The 22,957-nt window shown below is 38.9% G+C and overlaps 1 protein-coding gene across 1 annotated transcript in view; it reads left to right on the top strand.

The window, feature by feature from the left end:
• Positions 1-22,957, top strand: part of HEATR5B (HEAT repeat containing 5B) — a 107,655-nt gene that overhangs the window by 77,799 nt on the left and 6,899 nt on the right. The window contains exons 29-35 of the mRNA XM_008069132.1: positions 902-1,156; positions 2,971-3,098; positions 6,639-6,783; positions 7,419-7,685; positions 9,188-9,412; positions 19,000-19,151; positions 20,688-20,901. Of these exons, the coding sequence (XP_008067323.1) occupies positions 902-1,156; positions 2,971-3,098; positions 6,639-6,783; positions 7,419-7,685; positions 9,188-9,412; positions 19,000-19,151; positions 20,688-20,901 (1,386 nt within the window). The remainder of the gene's footprint in view (positions 1-901; positions 1,157-2,970; positions 3,099-6,638; positions 6,784-7,418; positions 7,686-9,187; positions 9,413-18,999; positions 19,152-20,687; positions 20,902-22,957) is intronic.

Genomic DNA, 22,957 nt, shown 5'->3' with positions numbered 1-22,957 from the left:
GACTCAAAAAGAAAAGAAAAGAAAAGAAAAAATACACAGCATAAAGCTTTTTTGTTAGCTGAAGCAAGCATGTTAGCACTGTTACAATAATAGCTTTATGATCTAGGGTACTCTAAATAACCATGGATAAGAAGCCATGAATAACCATGCTGAAGTATGTTGCTGTATTGCCAGTGTACATATTTTCTTTTTCTTTTTTTTTTGAAAGCAGTATTTATTGAGAGGCAGAAAAGTTCCCACAGTGGGAGGGGACTCAAAGGGGTTGCCCTATATTTTCATATAAATTCCTAGGCTACCAATGAAGTATGTTCCTAAAGTTCTTTGTAAATTGTCTGTTTGTACTTTAGTTTTTCTATTAAAATCAATATAGAAATCATGATTTGCCTTTTTTTCTACTTAGAAAATGTATTATCAGGTCGTATTCAAAAAAACGCATCCCTCTTCCTAGATATAACAATGATGAATTTTCCTTCCTTAATCCATTGTAACAAGGAGAGATGAGGAAGTCTGCCATGTTCGTAGTGGATACAGGAGGTAGGGAAGAATAGCAGAAGAGGAGAGAAACAACAGAAAGAAACAGAGCTCCTGGTTATGGTAGAAAGAAGAGGTGACCGGGTTTTAGGAGCCTGTTGACAGTGAAGAGGTAAATTCACAACAGGGTAGGAAAGGATACTTAAGTGGCATCAGCAGTAGCAGAAGAAAAACTGGAAAACTAACATCAGGAGGAAGATGCAATCCAATTGGTCAGCTACAGGAAAGTGTTTAGTTTGGTGGCTTCAAAAAGAGGAGATGCTTTGGCCAGATTGCTCTTCCGTGAGTAACAGGTATTTTTACGTTAGTTGCTCATAAATGAGTGAACATTTATAAGAAGAAGTAATATTTTTACTTGATTGTTTTACAGGTGGAGCATTTTATACTCCTGAGACTATTGATACAGCTAGACTTCACTATCGGAATTCCTGGGCCCCAATTCTCCATGCGGTGGCTCTTTGGTTAAACAGTACAGGATTTACGTGTTCAGAGTCTACAGAAGCAGCAGCAGTATCTGGTACACAAAAGCGTTCTACATCTGTCAATTTAAACCAGTCTTCAGGAGCAACAAGTACTGCTAAATCTTTGCCAGAAATTAACAAAGACAGAATGCATCTGATTTTAGGCAAGTCTGTTCTATTAATGTATTTCAAGATGTATCCGTTCTGCAAATTCAGATCTTTCATTTTAATGCTATGGAAAAGTTTTGTGCAGAATAGCACAATTTAGAGAAGGAAAAGTAAAAGAATTTTTTGCCTCACCTTATGAATTGTTAACTGAGTTTTTAATACAAGAATTATTAAAAACTACTTCTTAACCATTTTAGCTGTCATGCTCATTCACAGAACATTATTTAATAATTTTCAAGAAAAGACATAATATGTTTTTAAATTTAACAACAGGTTTTCTTTTTCTTAGGACTTAATGAATTATTCCATTAAGAAAAAAAATTTAAGTAAATTTAAATGAATACAAATTTATAACTCCTTTATAGATGCTTTTTTAAAAAACATTTAAGAATGTATATATTTTAATAAAGCTTTTAGTGATTTTATGCTTTCTGGGGGTGAACAGGAACACAGTTGTTAGGGTGTAATAATAAGGTTCATCAGATCTCATAAATGAAAATGCAAATAACCGCTAAATTAAGGACAATTGTTACCCATGATATCAGTTGTTTCCCTGTAACTTGCCATTTAAAAACTTTGTATATGTAAAAAAAAAAATGTAACATTTATACATTGATCCTTTTTTGGCAGGGTGGGGAGTTGGAGTCTCACTCTGTTGCCCATACTGGAATGCAGTGGCAAAATCATGGCTCACCAAAACCTCAGACTCCTAGGCTCAGGTGATCCATCGGTCTCACCTCCTAGTAGCTGAGACTACAGGCACATACTACCATGCCCTGCTAATTTTTTAATTTTCTTATAGAGATGAGTTCTTGCTATGTTGCCCAGGCTGCTCTTGAACTTCTGACCTCAAGCAATTCTCCCACCTTGGCTTCCCAAAATGCAGGGATTACAGGCATGATTCACTGCACCCAGCCTATAAATTTATTCTTACGATATCATTTGTTTAAAGTCCTAGAAATAAAAAAAAACTTAATATATTCATAATCAACCTGATGTCATGGGAATTCCTTCCTCTACACATGGCTAATTAGGATATTATTCTAATTGCAAAGCTATAATGTTATGTTGAGTTTGGCTGCTTAGTTTGAAAATCGTTTTGAATGCTACTTTAAGGCATTAATAAATACATATTAAGGTAATCTGTTAAAAAAAAATAGATGCCGGGTGTGGTAGCTCACACCTATAATCCCAGTACTTTGGGAGGCCAAGGCGAGAGGATTGCCTGAGCCCACAGGTTCCAGACCAGCCTGGGCAACTTGGAGAGGTCTCATCTCTACAATATATCAAAATATTAGCTGGGCATGATAGCACATGCCTGTAATTCCAGCTATTTGGAAGACTGAGGAGAAAGGATCACCTGAGTCCAGCAGGCTAAGGCTACAGTGGCCGTGAGTGTGCCACTGCACTCCAGCCTGGGCAACAGAGTGAGACTCCAACTCAAAAAAAAAAAAAAAAGATATGGATGGATGCAATGCTTCACACCTAATTCTAGTAGTTTGGGAGGCTGAGGTAGGAAGATTGCTTGAGGCCAGGAGTTTGAGACCAGCCTGGACAGCATAGACAGGCCCTATCTTTACAAAAAAAATTAAAAGTTAGCTGAGTGTGGTGGCACACGCCTGTAGTCCCAGGAACTTGGGGAGGATTGCCTGAACGCAGGAGTTCAAGGCTGCAGTTAGCTAAGATTGTACCACTGCACTTCAGCCTGGGTGACAGAGCAAGACCTAGCTTCAAAGATAGATAGATAGTGAGCGAGCTACATACAGTATTTTATATTGAAAAACTTATGCTTTCATTTTGTACATTTCAGGTGTGAGTATACAGTTTCTTTGTTCCCCTAGACCTGAGGAGCCTATTGAACATGTGACGGCATGCCTACAGGCCCTGCATACCCTGTTAGATTCTCCTTATGCGCGAATCCATATTGCAGAAGATCAGGTACATTGCATTTCTATAATAGTTAGTTGGATGCTTTGTTTTAATCATATTTATCTTATTCTATGTGATTTTCTCACATAGAAAATAAATATTAGCTGGGCCCAGTGGCTCAAGCCTGTAATCCCAGCACTTTGGGAGGCCGAGACAAGAGGATTGCGTGAGTCCAGGGGTTTGAGACCCGCCTGGGCAACTTGGTGAGACCTTGTCTCTACAAGAAATCAAAAAATGGGCCGGGCATGGTGGTGTGCGCCTGTGGTTCCAGCTACTTGGAAGGCTGAGGCAAAAGGATCACCTGAGTCCAGCAGGTCGAGGCTGCGGTGACCGCGAGCATGACACTGCACTTCAGCCTGGGCGACAGAGTGAGATTCCAACTGAAAAAAAGAAAAGAAAAGAAATATTACATAGAAATATGTAATTAATAACAAGATAATATATAGTCAATGTATTAACAATCACTATAATATATAGTAAGTATTCAGGATTGGAGCTGTGCTGAATATTGGATGACTAGGCAGAGTTAGACTAGAGATAGTCACTGTACTTGCTTTAATTTGTTCATCGGTAGTCAAGTAAGACTAAATATGTGAGGAATACTTTCAATTTCAGTTAATGATTCTACTAATAAAAGGCTAATGTAACTTATAAGATTGTTAAATAAATTTTGCCACTTTCAAGTGTTTGATGAAATTTTATCTTATTTAATAGCATTTTTTTGCACTGGTTCAAGTTCTCATCTAAAGTTTCATAAATTAATTTTTCTGTAATTCATCTCTGTATGGAATATTAAAGTGACTTTATTCACGCTACAGAATCAAGCTACCACTGGGTTTGTTGTTCTTGGCTGACTAGGAAATATTTTTATAATAAGAATCATCTCTTTTTACACCACCACTGCCACATGGTTTCACTTGGTGTAATTTTCCATAAAACACAAACGGATAAGAAACAAAGTTGATATCACTTTATTTTATCAAAATTAGTTTTGCACATGATGCCAACCAAAAACAAAATAAATCATATGCTGTGTGGCTACAAGATTCACTCCCTGATAACCTCTCTTTGTGCTCCAGCCTCATAGCCTGAAGCTGGGCCTCAGGCAGACTACAAATGACCACAAGACTCTTCAGGATAGTTTCAAATAGTCACACATGTAAGATTTAATCTGCGAATGATAGAGGGACTACTATATTGAAGCTCATTTATTCGAGTTTTAGCATACTGTCTCACACAGCTGGCTATTTTTTGGTTTTAGGAATGTTAGTTTATTCAGCTATTGCTTTACAATGGGAACAAGGAGATGGATTTTTTGTGTAAGTTGGATCCTGTGATGTTAACATTGTCAGAGTACATGGACTCATACTGTATTCATTCACCCATCTTCTTTACTGTGCTTGTTCTGCCTCAGACACAGTTTGAGGTTATAGATACCAAAATGGTTTTACTATACCTGGTTTAAGAGAAAGGTAGTGTGACAAGTGCTTTGTGAGTGTAGGTAAGAGTATAATTAGAATAAGAGGAGGAGCCACGACATTATGATCAGAAAGTAAAGGATGGCATCTGGAGCAGACGGTGGTCAAAGCAGATCTTCAAGAAGAATTAGTGAGGCAGCACAAAAGGGCTGTGTTGTCCTGTCAGAAAGAGCAGCAAATACAAAGACTAAGAGGCTTGAGAGAACGTGACAAGTTCAAGGGCAGTGCAATCCTTTACTATGGCTGATGTGCATGGAACAGGTAGAAGTTGCTAGAAGAGGTTGGTCATCAAAGTAAAGACCAAATCATGAAGATTTCTGTGGCATGTAAATGAGTTTGAACCCTATCCTGAAAGTGATAGGAAATCATTAAAAATGTTTAAATAGGGTGGATGCAGTGGCTCATGCCTATAATCCCAGCACTTTGGGAGGCTCACGGATTCGAGACCAGCCTAGGCAACTCAGTGAGCCCTCATCTCTACAATAAATCTAAAAATTAGCCAGGCCTGATGGTGCACACCTATAGTTCTAGCTACTTAGAAGGCTAAGTCAGAAAGATCACCAGAGCCCAGCAGGTCAAAGCTGCGGTGGCCACGAGCATGCCACTGTACTCCAGCCTGAGCAACAGAGTAAGACTCTGACTCAAAAAAAAAAAAAAAATGTTTAAATAGACCAGAAGGACTCACATCTGTAATCCCAGCACTCTGGGAGGCTGAAGTGGGAGGATCACCTGAGCCCAAGAATTAGAGGTTATAGTGGGCTAAGATCATGCCACTCTAGCTTGGGTGACAAAGTGAGACTCTGTCTCTAAAACAACAGCAACAACAAAAAGCTTGAATAAGGAATGAAATGATTAGCTTTATATTTCTGCAGGATAATGCTATTAACCTTGTAGAGTAAGAGATGATTGGGAGACAGGGAGGCCAGTTATAAGACTCATCATTCCAGAGAAATAATGAGTACAGTAGCCCAGAAAAACTCATTAAAGGAAGATGGAAAGAGGACCAAGATTGGTAGCTTGAGGATAAGTAGCATGCAAGGACTGAGAAGAGGGAAATCGATGGACAGTGGAGACTGCTTGAGATGGGAGGAAAACCAAAAGAGAACAGAGTTTTCAAAGACAAGGGTGAAGTTTCAAGAAGGGTAGGTGGAGAATCAAAAGAGACAGAATCCAGTAAATTAAGAACAGAAATGAATCTAGAGGGGGTTATTGGTGATCTCCCACAGAGGATCTTTCTGGGTGGATAGAACCCAGATCCTAGAAGATCAAGGAGTGAAAGAGAGAGAAAGGAGGTGGAAGCATCTAGGCTGAGAAAGGAAGGGGCAAGACAGATGGAGGAGAACATGGGAGTAGATGGAAGGGTCTCAGAGGCCTGAGGGCTTGTGCAGGATGGACATTAGATATGAAAGCCTTGAGCATTTTCCTTGTACCGAGGAGAGTAGCCCAGCATGAGAGAAAGGCTGAAGCCCTTGAAGAGTCCCTGGAAAGCCAAATAGGATGAGATGGGGAGCATGTGAGGACATTTTAAGCAGGCTTAAATAAGAGGCTGGACACTTCATCTTAAGGAAAGTTTGATAAAGGTGGCTCTGGTTGTAGTTAAGATTTTTTTCTCCTCTTTGAAAGTTGAACTGGGTTCATTGGATGGAATTGATGTGGAAGATTGTAAGAGGCTTAAAGGTAAAGGCTTATAATCGTGGCTGAAGTGCATAGGAGGGGAACTCACCAGAAACTCTTGGGCTAGGTTGTAAATTCTAAATTTTAGTGCCTCTGGACTCTAGCAATCCTATTTAGTCCAATTATTTCTTCCCAAGAGGAAAATAATCATCTTTGAATATAAGAATTATTTAAATATGTAAATAATAAAGCCATTTGTGCTTAAAAGTACAATGGGATAAAATGTGACCATTTCTCAAAATTGTTATAATACTGTTATTTATTACATAGTCCTATATATTAATTTTAGCTACCAAATGTCTTTATTTTCATATGTATATTTTATCAGATTTAAATAATATAAATTTATCCTCCGAAATTAAAATTAATTAAATTTATTTCTATTGATTTATAACAGCTGATTGGTGTTGAGTTGCTGAGTGTATTGCACCGCCTCTTATTGACCTGGAATCCATCATCTGTGCAGCTGCTGGTTACTGGAGTTGTACAACAGATAGTAAGAGCTGCTCAGGATTATTTGCAAGAAAAAAGAAACACTCTAAGTAAGCACTAGAAATTACACTAATTTGATGTAAATATTATTTGTATTCTAGTTTTTAAAAATATTAGTGCCATGAGTTTTTAATTTAAAAATTGAATCATACATTTAGAAGATTTGAAATTGATTTTATTTTCATTAGAGAGGACCAAATGAAATTGCTGATAGTCGACTGTTTTTCACTTTTTGTCAAAATTTCCTCTGGTTGAACCTAGCATAATGTGTTATTCCTATTATGAAACACATACCTAATAAAATACTTTAAAAAGATTTTCCAAGTAAAAAATGAACTGTTACTTTTAAGGAGAAATTACAGCACAGAATTCCAAGAAGACAGAGAATTATACTGAGAAAGATGTGTGACATCAGTCAGACAGTTACTTGTAAATCCTTTTGAAAAAATATTTTATTATCGTCATGTGAGGTATAGGTCAGAATTAGCTACACAGGCCGCGTGCAGGTGAAGTTTGGATCTCCAACCGGCCATCACTTCCCCTAGTTTATGACCCAGTAGCCTTTGTGATGTTATGTGCCCCCCCAAAAGAATTTATTGAATATACTTATTGTGTTGTTTTATATACTATTTGTTATTTTTTTTCTTTTTTACTGAAAATTTCACCAAATTACCTTTCACCCAAGATGAAGATGATATGGAAAAAGAGTCCTGCACTATATTAGGAGAAGGAGGCGACAGTGGTGGTCTCGTTCCTGGAAAATCTCTTGTATTTGCAACTATGGAGTTGTTGATGTTCATTTTAGTGCGGCATATGCCACATCTTAGCACCAAGATGACAGACTCTCCAAGTCACATAGCCACTAAAACGCGACTGTCAGAAGAAAGTGCTCGTTTGGTGGCAGCTACAGTTACAATACTCTCTGACTTACCATCGCTTTGCTCACCTGCTGGTATAGTATTGATCAGTATTTGGAAATGCATTATAATACAGTAGATAAAGATAAGCTTGCCTTGATTTTACTTTCTGTTGTAACTTACTTTCCTCTAAGTCTCAAGTAAGGGTGAAACAAGAAGTTGGTCTTTTTTGGGGTTTTGTTTACCTTTAGAAGTCTATAAAAACTGAAGTTTCGAAAAATCACAAACCTAAGATTTCTTTTCAGATATTTTTTAAATTTATTTTTATTTATTTTAATTTTATTTTTATTTTTTATTTTTGAGTTGGAGTCTCACTCTGTCACCCAGGACAGAGTGCAGTGGCCTCTCCCGGCCACCGCAGCCTCGACCTGCTGGGCTCCAGCGATCCTTCCGCCTCAGTCTTCCAAGTAGCTGGAACTACAGGCACGCGCTACCACACCCAGCTAATTTTTTAATTTATTGTAGAGATGAGGTCCCGCCAAGTTGCCCAGGCGGGTCTCGAACCCGCAGGCTCAGGCAACCCACTCACCTCAGCCTCCCAAAGTGCGGGATTACAGGCTGAGCCACCGAGCCCGGCGAGATATGTTTTAAACAACAGATGGAACTACAGTTTGGGAAAAGACAAGGTCTACAGATAGACATAAAGTGGAATTACTGAACTCTTTACTTTCTAATCTGGTTGCCAGTCTTGAGCAACATTGAAAAACGAGTGAATGTCAGAGAAGAGTGACAACCAACTCTAAGGAAAGCCTAAAGTAATTATGCCTAAAAAAGAGAATAGCTATCTGTAGATATCAAAGGTCTGTTGAACGTAAAGACTTTCCCTTTGTTTTATCTGGAAGATAAAAATAGTATCAGTATATATGTAGGTGAACTTCAGCTCAAAACAAGAAAGAACTTTCTGACTCTTAGAGTTACCTTATATCTGTGAAAATAATGAATTCGCTATCATTGGAGCTTTGCAGGCAGAGGTTACAATGACTGGATGAGAGAGTGGTGTGGGGATTTTCCTTAAGTGGGAGGTTCAATCGGATGACCTTGAAGTTCTCCCAGCTACAAAGTCTAGGATTCTTTTGTTTCTTCTTTGCTTATCCCAATAGTATTTTCATTTTCCTGACTTGATTGGATTGACTTTAGTACACTAGGAGTTGATTACATGTCCTAGAATTGCTGTAAGATTTGCTAGGTTACTCAGGTGCCTCTCAAAGTTTATGGTAGTATTTTCCTTCTGTTTCTCTATTTTCTTTTTTCACTTTCATCATGAAGGACATTAAATATTAAATAGGTGAAGTATTAAAAGTAATACAAGCAAGGCTAGTTGGGAAAAGAAAGAAAATACTAATTCTGTCTGCTTTGAAATAACATGACACTCTCTTATTTATTTTCTCGAACATTGAATTATAGTAATAGTAATGAAGTAAATTTTGTATGAAAACAAGGAAAAGGAAAATATAAGCAATGAAATAAAAGCAGTGAAAACAGCTATGAGGTGGGAACTAAAGTAGCTGTGAGGTAATCGGATTTGTTTTCATTTCAGGATGTATGACAATCCTGCCCACAATTCTGTTCCTAATTGCAAGAATATTGAAAGATACAGCAATAAAGTCTGCAGATAATCAGGTTCCTCCACCCGTCAGTGCAGCTCTTCAAGGGATTAAAAGTATTGTGACACTTTCAATGGCCAAAACTGAGGAAACTCAAAAGCAATGGACAGCTCTAATTCGTAGCACTCTTGCATGCATCCTGGAATATTCTCAGCCAGGTAACCTATCAGAGTTTTAAATGTTTTAATCTCTTGGGATGTCTGTTCCCTAAGTAATTAATTAGCTGAATAAGCTTGTCAGAAAACTGTTGTATAAGACTGAATCACTCAAAAAGGTGTCATATCTTTCATATGTGAAGTCTAATCTCCCTCTCTAGTTTGGTAACCCTAATTGACCTTTTTTGTTAGTGTCCTTGTCTTAGTACTTACATACATGTTGGGAGATTTTCAAACCAAAAAATCATTAATACCCAGAATTGACGTTTATTAAAATTTATATTTGCTTCAAGTTGTTTTTACCGTAAAAGTAATAAAATAGAGAAAATTGATGTAGCTGTCACCACTCAGATATACTCCCTAGTGAAACCACAATGTTGATATTAATATATTTTATGCTAGGACTATCTGTATATATAAATAAGTATATTTTCTACATAATATGCTTATAATATTAATACATAATATTACTAAATATGCTTATATATTTATGTATATGTATCATGTACAGAATGAGATAACTTTGAGCAATACATAATTCTATTAGTATTTTTAAATTGACATAAGTAACATCTTCGTCTACCTTTATTCTCTCACTCAACCATAAATTTTTTTGGGTCTATTGTGGATATATAAATCTCTCATCCTTTTAACTTCTGTATAGCTTTCTGTCACATGTAATTTATCAGTTATTATACATTTCCCTGCCAATGTATATTTTTGCTGTTTCTAACTTATCCTAATTACAAACATCGCTGTAGCTAAGATTCTTAAACATTTCTCATGCATATATACTGTGAGAGGTTTTCTAGGGTAGATATCTAGAAGTGGAATTGTGGTACAATTTAATGAAACATTACCAAATGACTCTTTAATGTAGCTGTATGAATTTACACTCTCATTAGCAGTATATCGCAATCCCTATTTTCCCCATCTTCATCAATACTTGGTATTGTCAGATTTTTCAATTTGCTATGTGATGAGTAAAAATGTGCTGTCTTGTTTTATTGTTTTAGTTGGCATTTCTCATTTTCCTAGTGTGTATAAGCATTTTTCATGTTTGTGTATAAGTTTGGGGGAGATCCTTCTTCACAATTTTGTCCATTTTTCTTCTCTTTGACTTATTTCACATTTTATTTCTGTGATCAAGAAAATATAAAAGAATTTAAAACTGAGACTACTAAGAACGATTTGTCATCTTGCCTACTGAAAGATTTCCAGGCCAGGCACAGTGGCTCATGCCAGCAATCCCAGCACTTTGGGAGGCCAAGGCTAGGGAATTGCCTGAGCTGAGGGCTTCAAGACCAGCCTGGGCAACTTGGTGAGACCTTGTCTCTACGATAAATAATAAAACAAAAAATAAACTAGGCGTGGTAGTGCCTGTAGTTCCAGCTACCCAGAAGACTGAGGTGGACGGATCACCTGAACCCAGCAGGTCAAGGCTGCTGTGGCCATGAGGTGCCACTGCACTCCAGCCTGGGCAACAGAGTGAGACTCCAACCTGAAAAGAAAGAAAGAGAGAGAGAGAGAGAGAGAGAGAGAGAGGAGAGAGAGAGAAAGAGAAAGAGAAAGAGAAAGATTTCCATATTATGTAACACTGTGGGGTGGGCTCAAGAGTCAGTGGATAGAGACCAGCCTGGGCAGCATGGCAAGACCTCATCTCTACAATAAATTTTTTAAAAAATTTAGCCAGGCGTGATGGCATGCACCTATACTGTAGTCCTATTATTTGGAAATATGAGGCTGAAGGATTGCCTGAGCCCAAGAGGTCAAGGCTGTGGTAGCCATGAGCATGCCACCGACTGCACTCCAGCCTGGGTGACAGAGTGAGACTTTGATTCAAAAGAAAAAAGAAAAAGTCAATGGGGCAGTAGAACAGAGCAGATTGCTTTGAAACAGAGACATTCATCCTCATGAGAATATAATGCATGATAAAGGCACACTTACTATTCTCACATTGGTTTGTGTCTACTAGATGCTTGAGAAATAAACTTCAATTGGGTCCTGACCTTATATCATGAATCAAAATAAGTATCAGACAAATTAAAATAATAACCTACCATTTTAGAAATAGGAAAGCAAGGGCTGAGCGCAGTGGCTCAAGCCTGTAATCCCAGCACTTTAGGAGGCCGAGGCAAGAGGATTGCCTCAACTCAGGAGTTCGAGACCAGCCTGGGCAACTTGGTGAGACCTTGTCTTTACAATAAAAAAAAAAAAGTAGCCAGGCATGGTAGCGCATGTCTGTAATTCCAGCTACTTGGAAGGCTAAGGTGGAAGGATCGCCTGAGCCCAGCAGGTCAAGGCTGCGGTGATCATGAGCGTGCCACTGCACTCCTGCCTGGGTGACAGAGTGAGACTCTGACTCAAAATAAATAAATAAATAAAAATATGAAAACAGATAAAATATAGGTGAATCTTTTATGTCAGTATGGCAAAAGATTAACTATAAGACTATAAAAGTTTCAAAGAGGAAAATAGCACTGTATTGATCTATATAGAAGTTAACTTATCAAACATCGTATGTTAAATGGTAGCTGAAAAAGTTGAAAAACTGACAATAACATTTTTTGTCATTATTGATATCTTTAATATACAAAGAAGTTGTAGAAGAAATTAACACCTAATAACTGAAAGAAGAAAGAAAAGAACACATATTAATAAAAAAGAGTAACAAGCCAGGCTTGGTGGTTCAGCCTGTAATCCCATGCCTTTGGGAGGCTGAGGTGAGTGGATTGCCTGAGCCCGCGGGTTTGAGACCCTCCTGGGTGACTTGGCGAGACCTCATCTCTACAATAAATCAAAAATTAGCCGGGCGTAGTAGCGTGCGCCTGTAGTTCCAGCTACTTGGAAGGCTGAGGCGGTAGGATTGCCAGAGCCCAGCAGGTCGAGGCTGCAGTGGCCGGGAGCGGCCACTGTACTCCAGTCTGGGCGACGGAGTGAGACTCCAACTCAAAAAAAAACTTAAAAAAAAAAAAAAGAATATAGAAATGGCCACCAACCATATAAAATAAAAGTAAGCCACATTAATAAGTAAAGAAATATAGCCTGGGTGTGGTAGTGCACACCTGTAATCCTCGCACTTTGGGAGGCCTAAGTGGGAGGACTGTTTGAGCCCAGGAGTTCAAGACCAGCCTAAGCAACATAGTAAAACCTCATCTCTACAAAAATTTAAAAAGTAACAAGTCGTGATAGAACTTGCCAGTAGTCCCAGCTGCTCAGGAGGCTGAGGTGGAAGAAGTTTGAGGCTATGATGAACCATGATTGTGCCATTGCACTCCAGCCTGGACAACAAAGTGAGACTCCCATCTCAAAAAAAAGGAGAGAGAGAGAGAAATACACATTTTTTACTTGTAAAACTAATTTTTTTTTTAAAGGGATGACTGTGTACAACTGGAATTAGTACCAGGAGAACAACATTTTCGTGCTTTGCTGAATCTAGTTTAAAATGGTTTACACTTTCAGGACATTAATTCTATAGGATGTACAAAGAATGCATACTTGCCAGGCACAGTGGCTCATGTCTGTAATTCCAGCACTTTGGGAGGCGGGGCGAAAGAATTACCCGAGTCCAGGGATTTGAAAACAGCCTAGGCTGCTTGGTAAGACCTCGCTTCTACAATAAATCAAAAAACTAGTGGCATGCGCCTGTAGTTCCAGCTACTTGGAAGGCTGAGGAGGAAGGATTGTGTGAGCTCAGGAGGTCGAGGCTGCAGTAGCCATGAGTGTGCCACTGCACTTAAGCCTGGGCAACAGAGTGAGACTTCAATTAAAAAAAAAAAAGAATGCATACTTTTGCCCCCTTTCCTACCTTGGAGAGTTGAATCTCCCCTTTATCTCTCTCTTTCTCTAATTTACTTTTTTAAATAAACTATATTTTCCAATCTGAAAAAAAAATTGCTGGATGCAGTGGCTCACACCTTTAATCCCAGCATTTTGTGAGGTGGAGGCCAGAGAATTGCCTGAGCCCAGAGGTTTGGGACCAGCCTGGGCTACTTGACGAGACCTCCTCTCTACAATAAATCAAAAAATTAGCCAGGCGTGGTGACGCATCCTTTAGTTCCAGCTGCTTGAAAGGCTGAGGTAGAAGGATTGCCTGAGCCCAGCAGGTCGAGCCTTCAGTGGCCGGGAGTGTGCCACTGCCCTCCAGTCTGGGTGACAGAGTAAGACTCCAACTCAGAAAAAAAAAAATTAGCCAGTCATGGTGGGGCACGCATATAGTTCCAGATACTTGGAAGGCTGAGGCAGAAGGGTCGCCTGAGCCCAGCAGGTCGAGGCTGCGGGCCGTGAGCATGTCACTGCACTCCACCTGGACAACAGAGTAAGACTCCGACTCAAAAAAAAGAATGCATACTTTCTGGCCTTGTTGATCAAAAAATTATGTTCAAGGTTATTTACACCTATTGCATCTGTTTTAAACATAATGAAAATAATATGATAAAAATAACTATCTGGCAGTAGGAAAAATTATAAGATACACAATAGTGTATATATTCATTTGGATTATTTAACCATTATATTTATTAAACATAAGAAACTATATAAAAACCCAGACCAGAAGAAATTAAACCTGAACTTTCACTGGGTGGTAGAATTACAAGTTTTATTTGCTCTCCCAAACCCCTTTCATATTCTAAAGAATAAACATGAATTATTTTCATGTGATTTTAAAATATTATTTATAAGGGAAAACTTTAGTTTTATTAAGATTTCTAAAACTATCTTAGCTTTTTCAAAGGTTAATATTTCACTTCTTAAGGTAGAGTTTAACAAACTGAATAAATATTAAATGCCATATGCTAGAAGGAATAACAAGAAGTGGTTAAGAATTTCTTTAAAATATAGATACTGCTTTAATTTTTGTTGTCAATTATAAAGGAAGATTTTGATTTTTTTTTTTCAGTCGAGGTCTCACTGTTACCCAGGCTGAATTGCAGTGGCACAATCACTGCTCACCTCAGACGCCAGCTCCTGGGCACAGGTGATCCTTTCACTTCAGCCTTCCAAGTAGCAGGGACTACAGGTGCATACTACCCTGCCCTGCTAATTTTTTTTTTTTTTTAATTTTCTGTATAGATGAGGTCTTGCTGTATTTCCCAGGCAGGTCTCATTCCTGGGCTCAAGTGTTCGTCCCACCTCAGTCTCCCAAAGTTCTGGAATTGCAGACTTGATCCACCACGCCCAGCCTGGTTTTGATATTAATATTTTATCAAGCTAGGTCATTTAAATGAGGTGAATTTAAAGGTCTGGTAATAGAATTAACTTGCCTAAGATATTCTGTCAAGAACTTAATTCTACTGAGACGGTCAATTATGTAGTAGGGTTCAAGGCCACAGGTGTATTTGCATATTATTTGTATAGTAAGGCAAGTAGATCTCTTGCTGAGCAAGCAAAGTTTTATGATAGAGAATTTTTCATTACAGAACTCCTGTTACCTATTATAAAAGCTGAGCTCTTTCACTTAAAAATGTGTATGTATGTATGTGAGCATGCATACTTGCCCGTAAGTCTTCTTGGACAAAATGAGTCACTCTTAAGATTGCTACAGTAATTTTTTTTCATTTTTAGAATCTTGGATTTTGAAATAAATTTTAAACTTAAAAAAAGATTGCAAGGATAGCGTAGTGAACTTAAGCATAGCTTTCTCCTAGATTCACCTGTAGTGAACATATTGCCACATGTGGTTTATTACTCCCTCTATAACCTACATATCATTATTGTTAATATTATCATTATTAATTTTTCTGAACCATTTGAAGTCATCATGACTCTTTTTTTGAGTTGGAGCCGGGCACACTCTGTCGCCGAGGGGCACACTCACAGCCACCCCAGCATCGACCTGCTGGGTTGCAGCGTTCCTTCTGCCTCAGCCTTCCAAGTAGCTGGAACTACAGGCACTCGCTACCATGCCTGGCTAATTTTTTATTTATTGTAGAGACGAGGTCTCGCCAAGTTGCCCAGGCTGGTCTCGAACCCATGGGATCAGACAATCTTCTCACCTCAGCCTCCCAAAGTGCTGGGATAATAGACAGGAGCCACTGCACCCAACCCATCATGACTCTACTCCTAAATACTTCACAGATATCCTAAGAACAAGAGCATTCCCTTACATAACCAAAGAATTATCTAATTTAAGCCGTTTGACATCTATACAATGCTATTATTGTTCATATGCAAATTTCATCAGTTGTCTTAATAGTGACCTTCATAGAACTCTTTTCTTTGTATTTAGTCATCACATTTTTTTAGTCTCTGTTAATCTGGGACAGTTCTTCAGCCTTTATCTTTCATGACATTAATGTTTCTGAAGAGTATAGACCATTATTATGTAGAACGTGTCTCAATTTATGTGTCTGATTTTTCCCCTTAGTTTAGATTAAATTCAGTTTATGCATTTTTGGCGGGAATACTGCACAAGTAATGTTAGGTCCTTCTCAGTACATCATATAAGGAGACATATAATGTTGCTTTGTCCCATTATTGGGAATCTTAAACTATAATAACGTCATTAAAATGTTATCTGCCGCTGGGCTGGGTGGCTCAGCCTGTAATCCCGCGCCTTTGGGAGGCTGAGGTGAGTGGATTGCCTGAGCCCGCGGGTTCGAGACCCACCTGGGCAGTGAGACCTCATCTCTACAATAAATCAAAAAAATCAGCCGGGCGTGGTAGCGCGTGCCTGTAATTCCAGCTACTCGGAAGGCTAAGGCGGAAGGATCGCCGGAACCCAGCAGGTCGAGGCTGTGGTGGCCAGGAGCGGCCACTGCACTCCAGTCTGGGCGACAGAGTGAGACTCCAACTCAAAAAAAAAAAAGTTATCTGCCATGTTTCTCTACTATGCAATTACCATCTTCCATTTTATAATGAATGGATAATCTGTGGGGAGGTATCTTGAGACTGTCTCAATTGTCTGTTCCCCATCAATCTTTCCCATGGTTGTTTTAGCACCCACTGTCATTTATTACTATTACAGTTTTAAAATGATAATTTTCTTTTTCTTTTTTTTTTTTTTTTGAGTTGGAGTCTCACTCTGTCGCCCCATCTGGGGGGCAGTGGCACACTCACGACCACTGCAGCCTCAACCTGCTGGACTCAGGTGATCCATCCACTTCGGCTTTCCAAGTAACTGGAACTATAGACATTCACCACCACACCTGGCTAATTTTTTAAATTATTGTAGAGATGAGGTCTCGCCAAGTTGCCCAGGCTGGTTTCGAACCTGTGGGCTCAAGCAGTCCTCTCGCCTCGGCCTCCTAAAGTGCTGGGATTATCGATGTGAGCCAACACGCCCGGCCAAAATGATAATTTCCTAATCTTCATATTTTTTCCTGTGCATTTATGAGCTGGTAGTCTACTGAAAGGAAGAACTTTCTCTTTGCCCTCCCCTTATATGTATGTTCATTACTGTTAGTACAGACTCATGATTCTTTTTAAATTTAGTGGGTCCATTACCGTTACTTCAACATATCCTCGTTATTTCTTGCACACTTCCTTACTTTCTGGCATCAAGATATAGCAGACTCGGTATTTTCCTTGTCTGTATTCTAGAATCAGTCCCTTCTCTAAAAAGCCCTGGTTCCTTTTAGTAGAGAGAATAGTATGTAGTTGCCCAGTCTACTTAAAGTCACAATTGAAAATAAAATGATAAGTTTCTGCAAAAAATTGCTTGCAGTTTCACAAACTCTGAGTAAGAGATTGTTACTCTAGCTAGAATAACATTTATACTATGGAATCCCCCAGTTTCTAACTTTTATGAATACTGTCATCAGGAAATTGTGCAAGATTTTTTATGGTCATGTAGAATTTATAGTAAGTTCATATTTACTAAGCTGAAAGGGGATATTACTAAAATATCTACTCTGGATTTTTTAATTCATTAGAGTATTTTATAATAATTTAGTTTTATATGTAACTTCACACATTTAACTTTATGCATTTAACTTCATACAGTTGTTTGTGGGCTATATTAGATTAAGGCACATACTGCTGTTATAAATTGGTTATTTATAAATGGGTTAAATAACCTGGCTCAGTGGTTCAGCCTGTAATCCCAGCACTTTGGGAGGCTGAGGTGAGTGGATTGCCTGAGCCCACGGGTTCGAGACCCGCTTGGGCAACTTGGCGAGACCTCATCTCTACAATAAATCAAAAATCAGCCGGGCGTGGTAGTGCACGCCTATAGTTCCAGCGACTTGGAAGGCTGAGGCGGAAGGATCGCCGGAGTCCAATAGGTCGAGGCTGCGGTGGCCAGGAATGTGCCACTGCACTCCAGTCTGGGTGACAGAGTGAGACTCCAACTCAAAAAAAAGGGGTTAAATAATAGATAAATAGGTTAAATTCTTCAAATTTTGCATCTCTTTTTTTTAAAGTTTTTTTTCTTTATATTATTAGAAACTATTGTTCCTAGGCCATTCTATTTTAGGAAAAGCTGGTACCCTCATTATGAGATAATGTTAGCATATCAAATATATATATTGCCGGGCGCAGTGGCTCATGCCTATAATCCCAGCACTTTGAGAGGCAGAGGTGAAAAGATTACCTGAGCCCATGGGTTCGAGACCACACTGGGCAACATGGCAAGACCTCGCCTCTACAATAAGTCAAAAAATTAACCTTGCATGGTGGTGCACAACTGTAGTTCCTGCTACTTGGAAGGCTGAGGTAGAAGGATGACCTGAGCCCAGCATGTCGAGACTGCGGTGGCTGTGAGCATGCCACTGTACTCCAGCCTGGGCAACAGTGAGACTCCGACTTAAAAAATTTTTAAAAAAAACAACCATATATGTTTATAATCTTAATAAAGTACTGATTAGCATTTGGCATTTACAGTTGCCAAATCAGCTCAAATTTATGCATAAAGAATTGATACCAGTCTGGGCAACTTGGCAACACTTGTCTCTACAAATAAATCAAAAAATTAGTCAGATGTGGTGGCATGTGTCTGTAGTTCCAGCAACTTGGAAGGCTGAGGTGGAGGGTTTGCCTGAGCCCAGCAGGTTTAGGCTGCAATAGCCGTGACCATACCACTGCACTCTTCCCTGGGCGACAGAGTAAGACTCTAACTCTGACTCAAAAAAACGAATTGATAAATGCCGTTGTTAGAAATGGTAATTACAGAATAGCTTGCCTCTCTCATGTGTTCAGCAATATTGTTCTTTAGAAAAACGTCCATATTTCTAGCATTTCCAATTATGTACTGTATTTCTGTTAGGTTAAAGTTGTATCTATTCCTGAATAAATTATTTCAATAGCAAGAAATTCCTTAAGATTGTTAGCACACTGTCTTCAGGAAATTGCGTAAGATTTTTTTCATGTATGTATAAAATTTACAGGTTATCATATTTACTCAGTTGAAAGGGGATATCACTAAAAAATCTATTCTGGACTTTTAAACTAATTAGATTATTTTATAATAATTTAGCTTTATATATAACTTCATACATTTAACTTTATACCTTTAACTTCATACAGTTGTTTGTGGCCGTATGAGACTGAGGCACACACTGCCAGAAATGTTGGGGGAAAAGAGAATTGTTGAAGAATGAAATTCCAAAATGTTTTAGAAACAGCATGTTGCTTTCATTTTTCATTTTCAGACGACTCTATGCCTGCGCCTGATGAAGTAAGTATGCTGACAGCAATTGCACTCTTCCTGTGGTCTGCTAGCAGTGAAATAATAGGAGTCCAGTCGTTACAGAATGGCTGCATGAACCGATTTAAAAATGCATTAAATTCATGTGACCCATGGGTAAGTTACACTTAACACAATTAAACATGGAAATAAACATTCCACTTTATCAGGAAAATGTCAGATTGATTCATTAAAATATGGAGTACATAGGATGAAAACCTCAGTATTTGCATTGTGTTTTGTGTGTGTGTGTGTGTGTGTGTGTGTGTGTGTGTGTGTGTGTGTGTGTGTGTGTTGGAGTCTTAACTCTGTCACCCAGACTGGAGTGCAGTGGCCGCTCTCGGCCACTGCAGCCTCGACCTGCTGAGCTCCAGCAAGCCTTCCACTTCAGCCTTCCAAGTAGCTGGAACTACAGGCGCACACTACCACGCCCGGCTAATTTTTTTATTTATTGTAGAGATGAGGTCTCTCCAAGTTGCCCAGGCAGGTCTCGAACCCGCGGGCTCAGGCAATCCACTCACCTCAGCCTCCCAAAGCACGGAATTACAGGCTGAGCCACCGAGCCCGGCTTACATTGTGGTTTTTACCTGGAAAAGATCATTGGGTTTAAGCACCAGGAGAGATACATGTATGTTATTCACATATGCAGAAATGCTCCAAAACCTGAAATATTTCATTGACTTTGGTGCATATTGGTATAGACTTTGCATGAGTCTATGATTGTGTTTTCCAGTGTTTATTTAAACGACACCAAGGACATTAAAGGATAGGCTTGTATCATTATATGTTTCAATGAACCTATTAGAAACTCCAGTTTCTCTAGAAAATAATTTTTTTTTACATTGTCCAAGTTTAAACTAATGATCCTTAAACCTACTGCACATCAGAAATTTAAAAAAGCAGTTTATAAACATTCTTGGACTCTACCACTATCTTCCTGAGTCAAACTCTGCAGATTCATGGCTGAGAGATGTGTGTATTTAAAATGCTCCCCTGGTATGTCTGATGTGCAGCCAGCTTTGGCCACTTGTGTTCTACCAAAGCTCTGCAGCAATTTTATTTTCTTTGTCTCATATATTAGTGGGTCTTCCCTCAGTTCTTTCTTTCCTTCCCTTAAAAAAAAAATTAATAAGAAGTCTTTCTAGTCTAAAGTAGAGCCAGCAAGACTTATTTTCCAAACCTGGAAAATTTACCTTTGTATAAGCTGTCATTTCCAGGGAGTCAAATGGATTAGAATTTTCTAAGCATGTACTTTTATAGCTTTGTCTCAGATCATTTAAATATTAACCATTCTTACTAAATATATTAGGTTAAAATGGGAGGAACAATTGTACATCAATGGAAGAATTAAAAACAGAAGTTAGAATTCCTAGTTTTTTGCCTCTTTCATACTATAGAAATATACAAATTATATAAGCATGATGATTTGGTGATTAGCATACTAGACTTTTTTTACTAGCTTATTTTCAGTTAGTTTTCTTTATGTCGCTTATTGAAAGTCCTATTATTCTACTCAATTTCTCTACATAGAAAATGGCATTTCAGTTTTCATCTTGCTGTGTCCTTTTTCAGTATATACTAAGATGCAATGTGACTACAGAGCAAATAAGAACTATCACACATGGCAATTGATAATATCATCCTCTTATATAGGTTCAAGCCAAATGTTACCAGCTTCTCCTCTCAGTCTTCCAGCATTCCAATCGTGCCCTTTCAACTCCTTATATCCATTCATTAGCTCCAATAGTGGTTGAAAAGCTAAAAGCTGTTGAAAGAAACAGACCAGCCAGTAACATCGAACTTCTAGCTGTTCAAGAAGGCATCAAAGTTCTTGAAACATTGGTTGCTCTTGGTGAGGAACAAAACAGTAAGTATATTCTTATCAAAAGTCACTTGTCCAGTCTTATTTGATGTTAGACACAGGCCTCTGCAAGGGGAAGTTTACTAAGTAGAGTTACTATCTGAAAGCATAACGTATCTGCTTATGTTACTAACATAATGTGTTGAGTTGATTTATATTTTTTTTATGAGCAGGAAGTTAAAATGAATTCCTGATGACATTTTGACACGCCAGTTTTTTTATTTTCTAGGATTGAATGTATCCTTTAAGAAATAGGAAAAACATGGATGTTTAATAGGGTTTTAAAATAACACAATCTAGTCTTCATAATAGAGGTATGAAAGCTTTATAGCAAATATAATCAGATAATTGTGAATACTAAACACCATTATTAAAATACACCAAAATTTGATATTTAAAAATTAATTTTTTATTTAATGAAAAACTACCATACACATCCATTTAACCAGAGACTTATGTGGCTTAATATATACTTTATAACCAGGCTCGGTGACTCAGCCTGTAATCCCGTGCTTTAGGAGGCCGAGGCGAGTCGATTGCCTGAGCCTGCGGGTTCGAGACCCGCCTGGGCAACTTGGCGAGACCTCATCTCTACAATAAATCAAAAATTAGCCGGGCGTGGTAGCCCATACCTGTAGTTCCAGCTACTTGGAAGGCTGAGGCAGAAGGATCACCAGAGCCCAGCAGGTCAAGGCTGTGGTGGCTGGGAGCGGCCACTGCACTCCAGTCTGGGTGACCGAGTGAGACTTAAACTCAAAGAAAAAAAAAGATTTCTAGTCGGGCTCGGTGGCTCAGCCTGTAATCCCGCGCCTTTGGGAGGCTGAGGTGAGTGGATTGCCTGAGCCCGCGGGTTCAAGACCCGCCTGGGCAGCGAGACCTCATCTCTACAATAAATCAAAAACAAAATCAGCCGGGCGTGGTAGCGCATGCCTGTAATTCCGGCTTCTCCAAAGGCTGAGGCGGAAGGATCGCCGGAGCTCAGCAGGCGAGGCTGCGTTGGCCGGGAGCGGCCACTGCACTCCAGTCTGGGCGACCGAGTGAGACTCCAACTCAAAAAAAATTAAAAAATGTCTAAAAGCAAAATTACTGGGGCAAAGAGAATACATATTTTAAGGCTTTTAATATGTATTGCCAGATTGCTCTCCATATAAAATTATACTAATTTTTTTCTATCATAAATTGTTTTCCTCTTAAAAAAATTTCGGCTGGGCGTGGTGGCTCAAGCCTATAATCCCATCACTTTGGGAGGCTGAGATGAGAGGATTGCCTGAGTCCAGGAGTTCGAGACCAGTTTGGGCAACTTGGCAAGACCTCATCTCTACAATAAGTTAAAAAAAAAAATAGCCGGGCGTGATGACATGCGCCTGTGGTTTTAGCTGCTTATAAGTCTGAGGCAGAAGGATCGCCTGAATCCAGCAGGTCGAGGCTGCAGTGGCCAGGAGTGTGCCACTGCACTCCAGCCTGGGCAACAGAGTGAGACTGCAACTCAAAAAAAAAAAAAATTCACAGGAAATTGGGAAGGTAGTGAAGATTTTTGAAAAGCTATTGCAATAGTGCCTCTACAAAATAATAATCCAGAACTGTAATAGTGGCAGAAAAGAATGCAAATATGAATGTGAAAGAAAACTTGATCGAATTTGATGATTGACTGGTTATAGGGAGCAAGAGAAAGAGAAGAGGCAAATGTTACTGTGTTGCATAAAAGCAACACCAAAACTGGGAAAGTCAGAAAGGGATGTTTTGAAGAAGCTGATACATTTAGTTGAAGTTTGTAATATATTAATGTATAGGTTACTTGGGTCGAAATTTTATAACTGACATTATGGTCTATGTTTGGCCAATCAACATAATTTTATTTGTATTTTTACTTCACTAATTGTCAACTCCATAAAGATGAGAACTAAATCTTACTTTGTAATCCTAGCAGGGTTTATTGCCTTTTAGTATTTAAAATATTTTTCACGTGGTAGTGCGCACCTGTAGTTCCAGCTACTTGGAAGGCTGAGGTGGAAGGATCACTGGAACCCAGCAGGTCGAGGCTGCAGTGGCCGGGAGCAGCCAC

This window comes from Carlito syrichta, unplaced genomic scaffold (assembly GCF_000164805.1).
Source record: "Carlito syrichta isolate Samal-C Ts95f unplaced genomic scaffold, Tarsius_syrichta-2.0.1 Scaffold311830, whole genome shotgun sequence".
Taxonomy (NCBI): Eukaryota; Metazoa; Chordata; class Mammalia; order Primates; family Tarsiidae; genus Carlito; species Carlito syrichta.
This window is presented reverse-complemented; position numbering and strand designations above follow the sequence as displayed.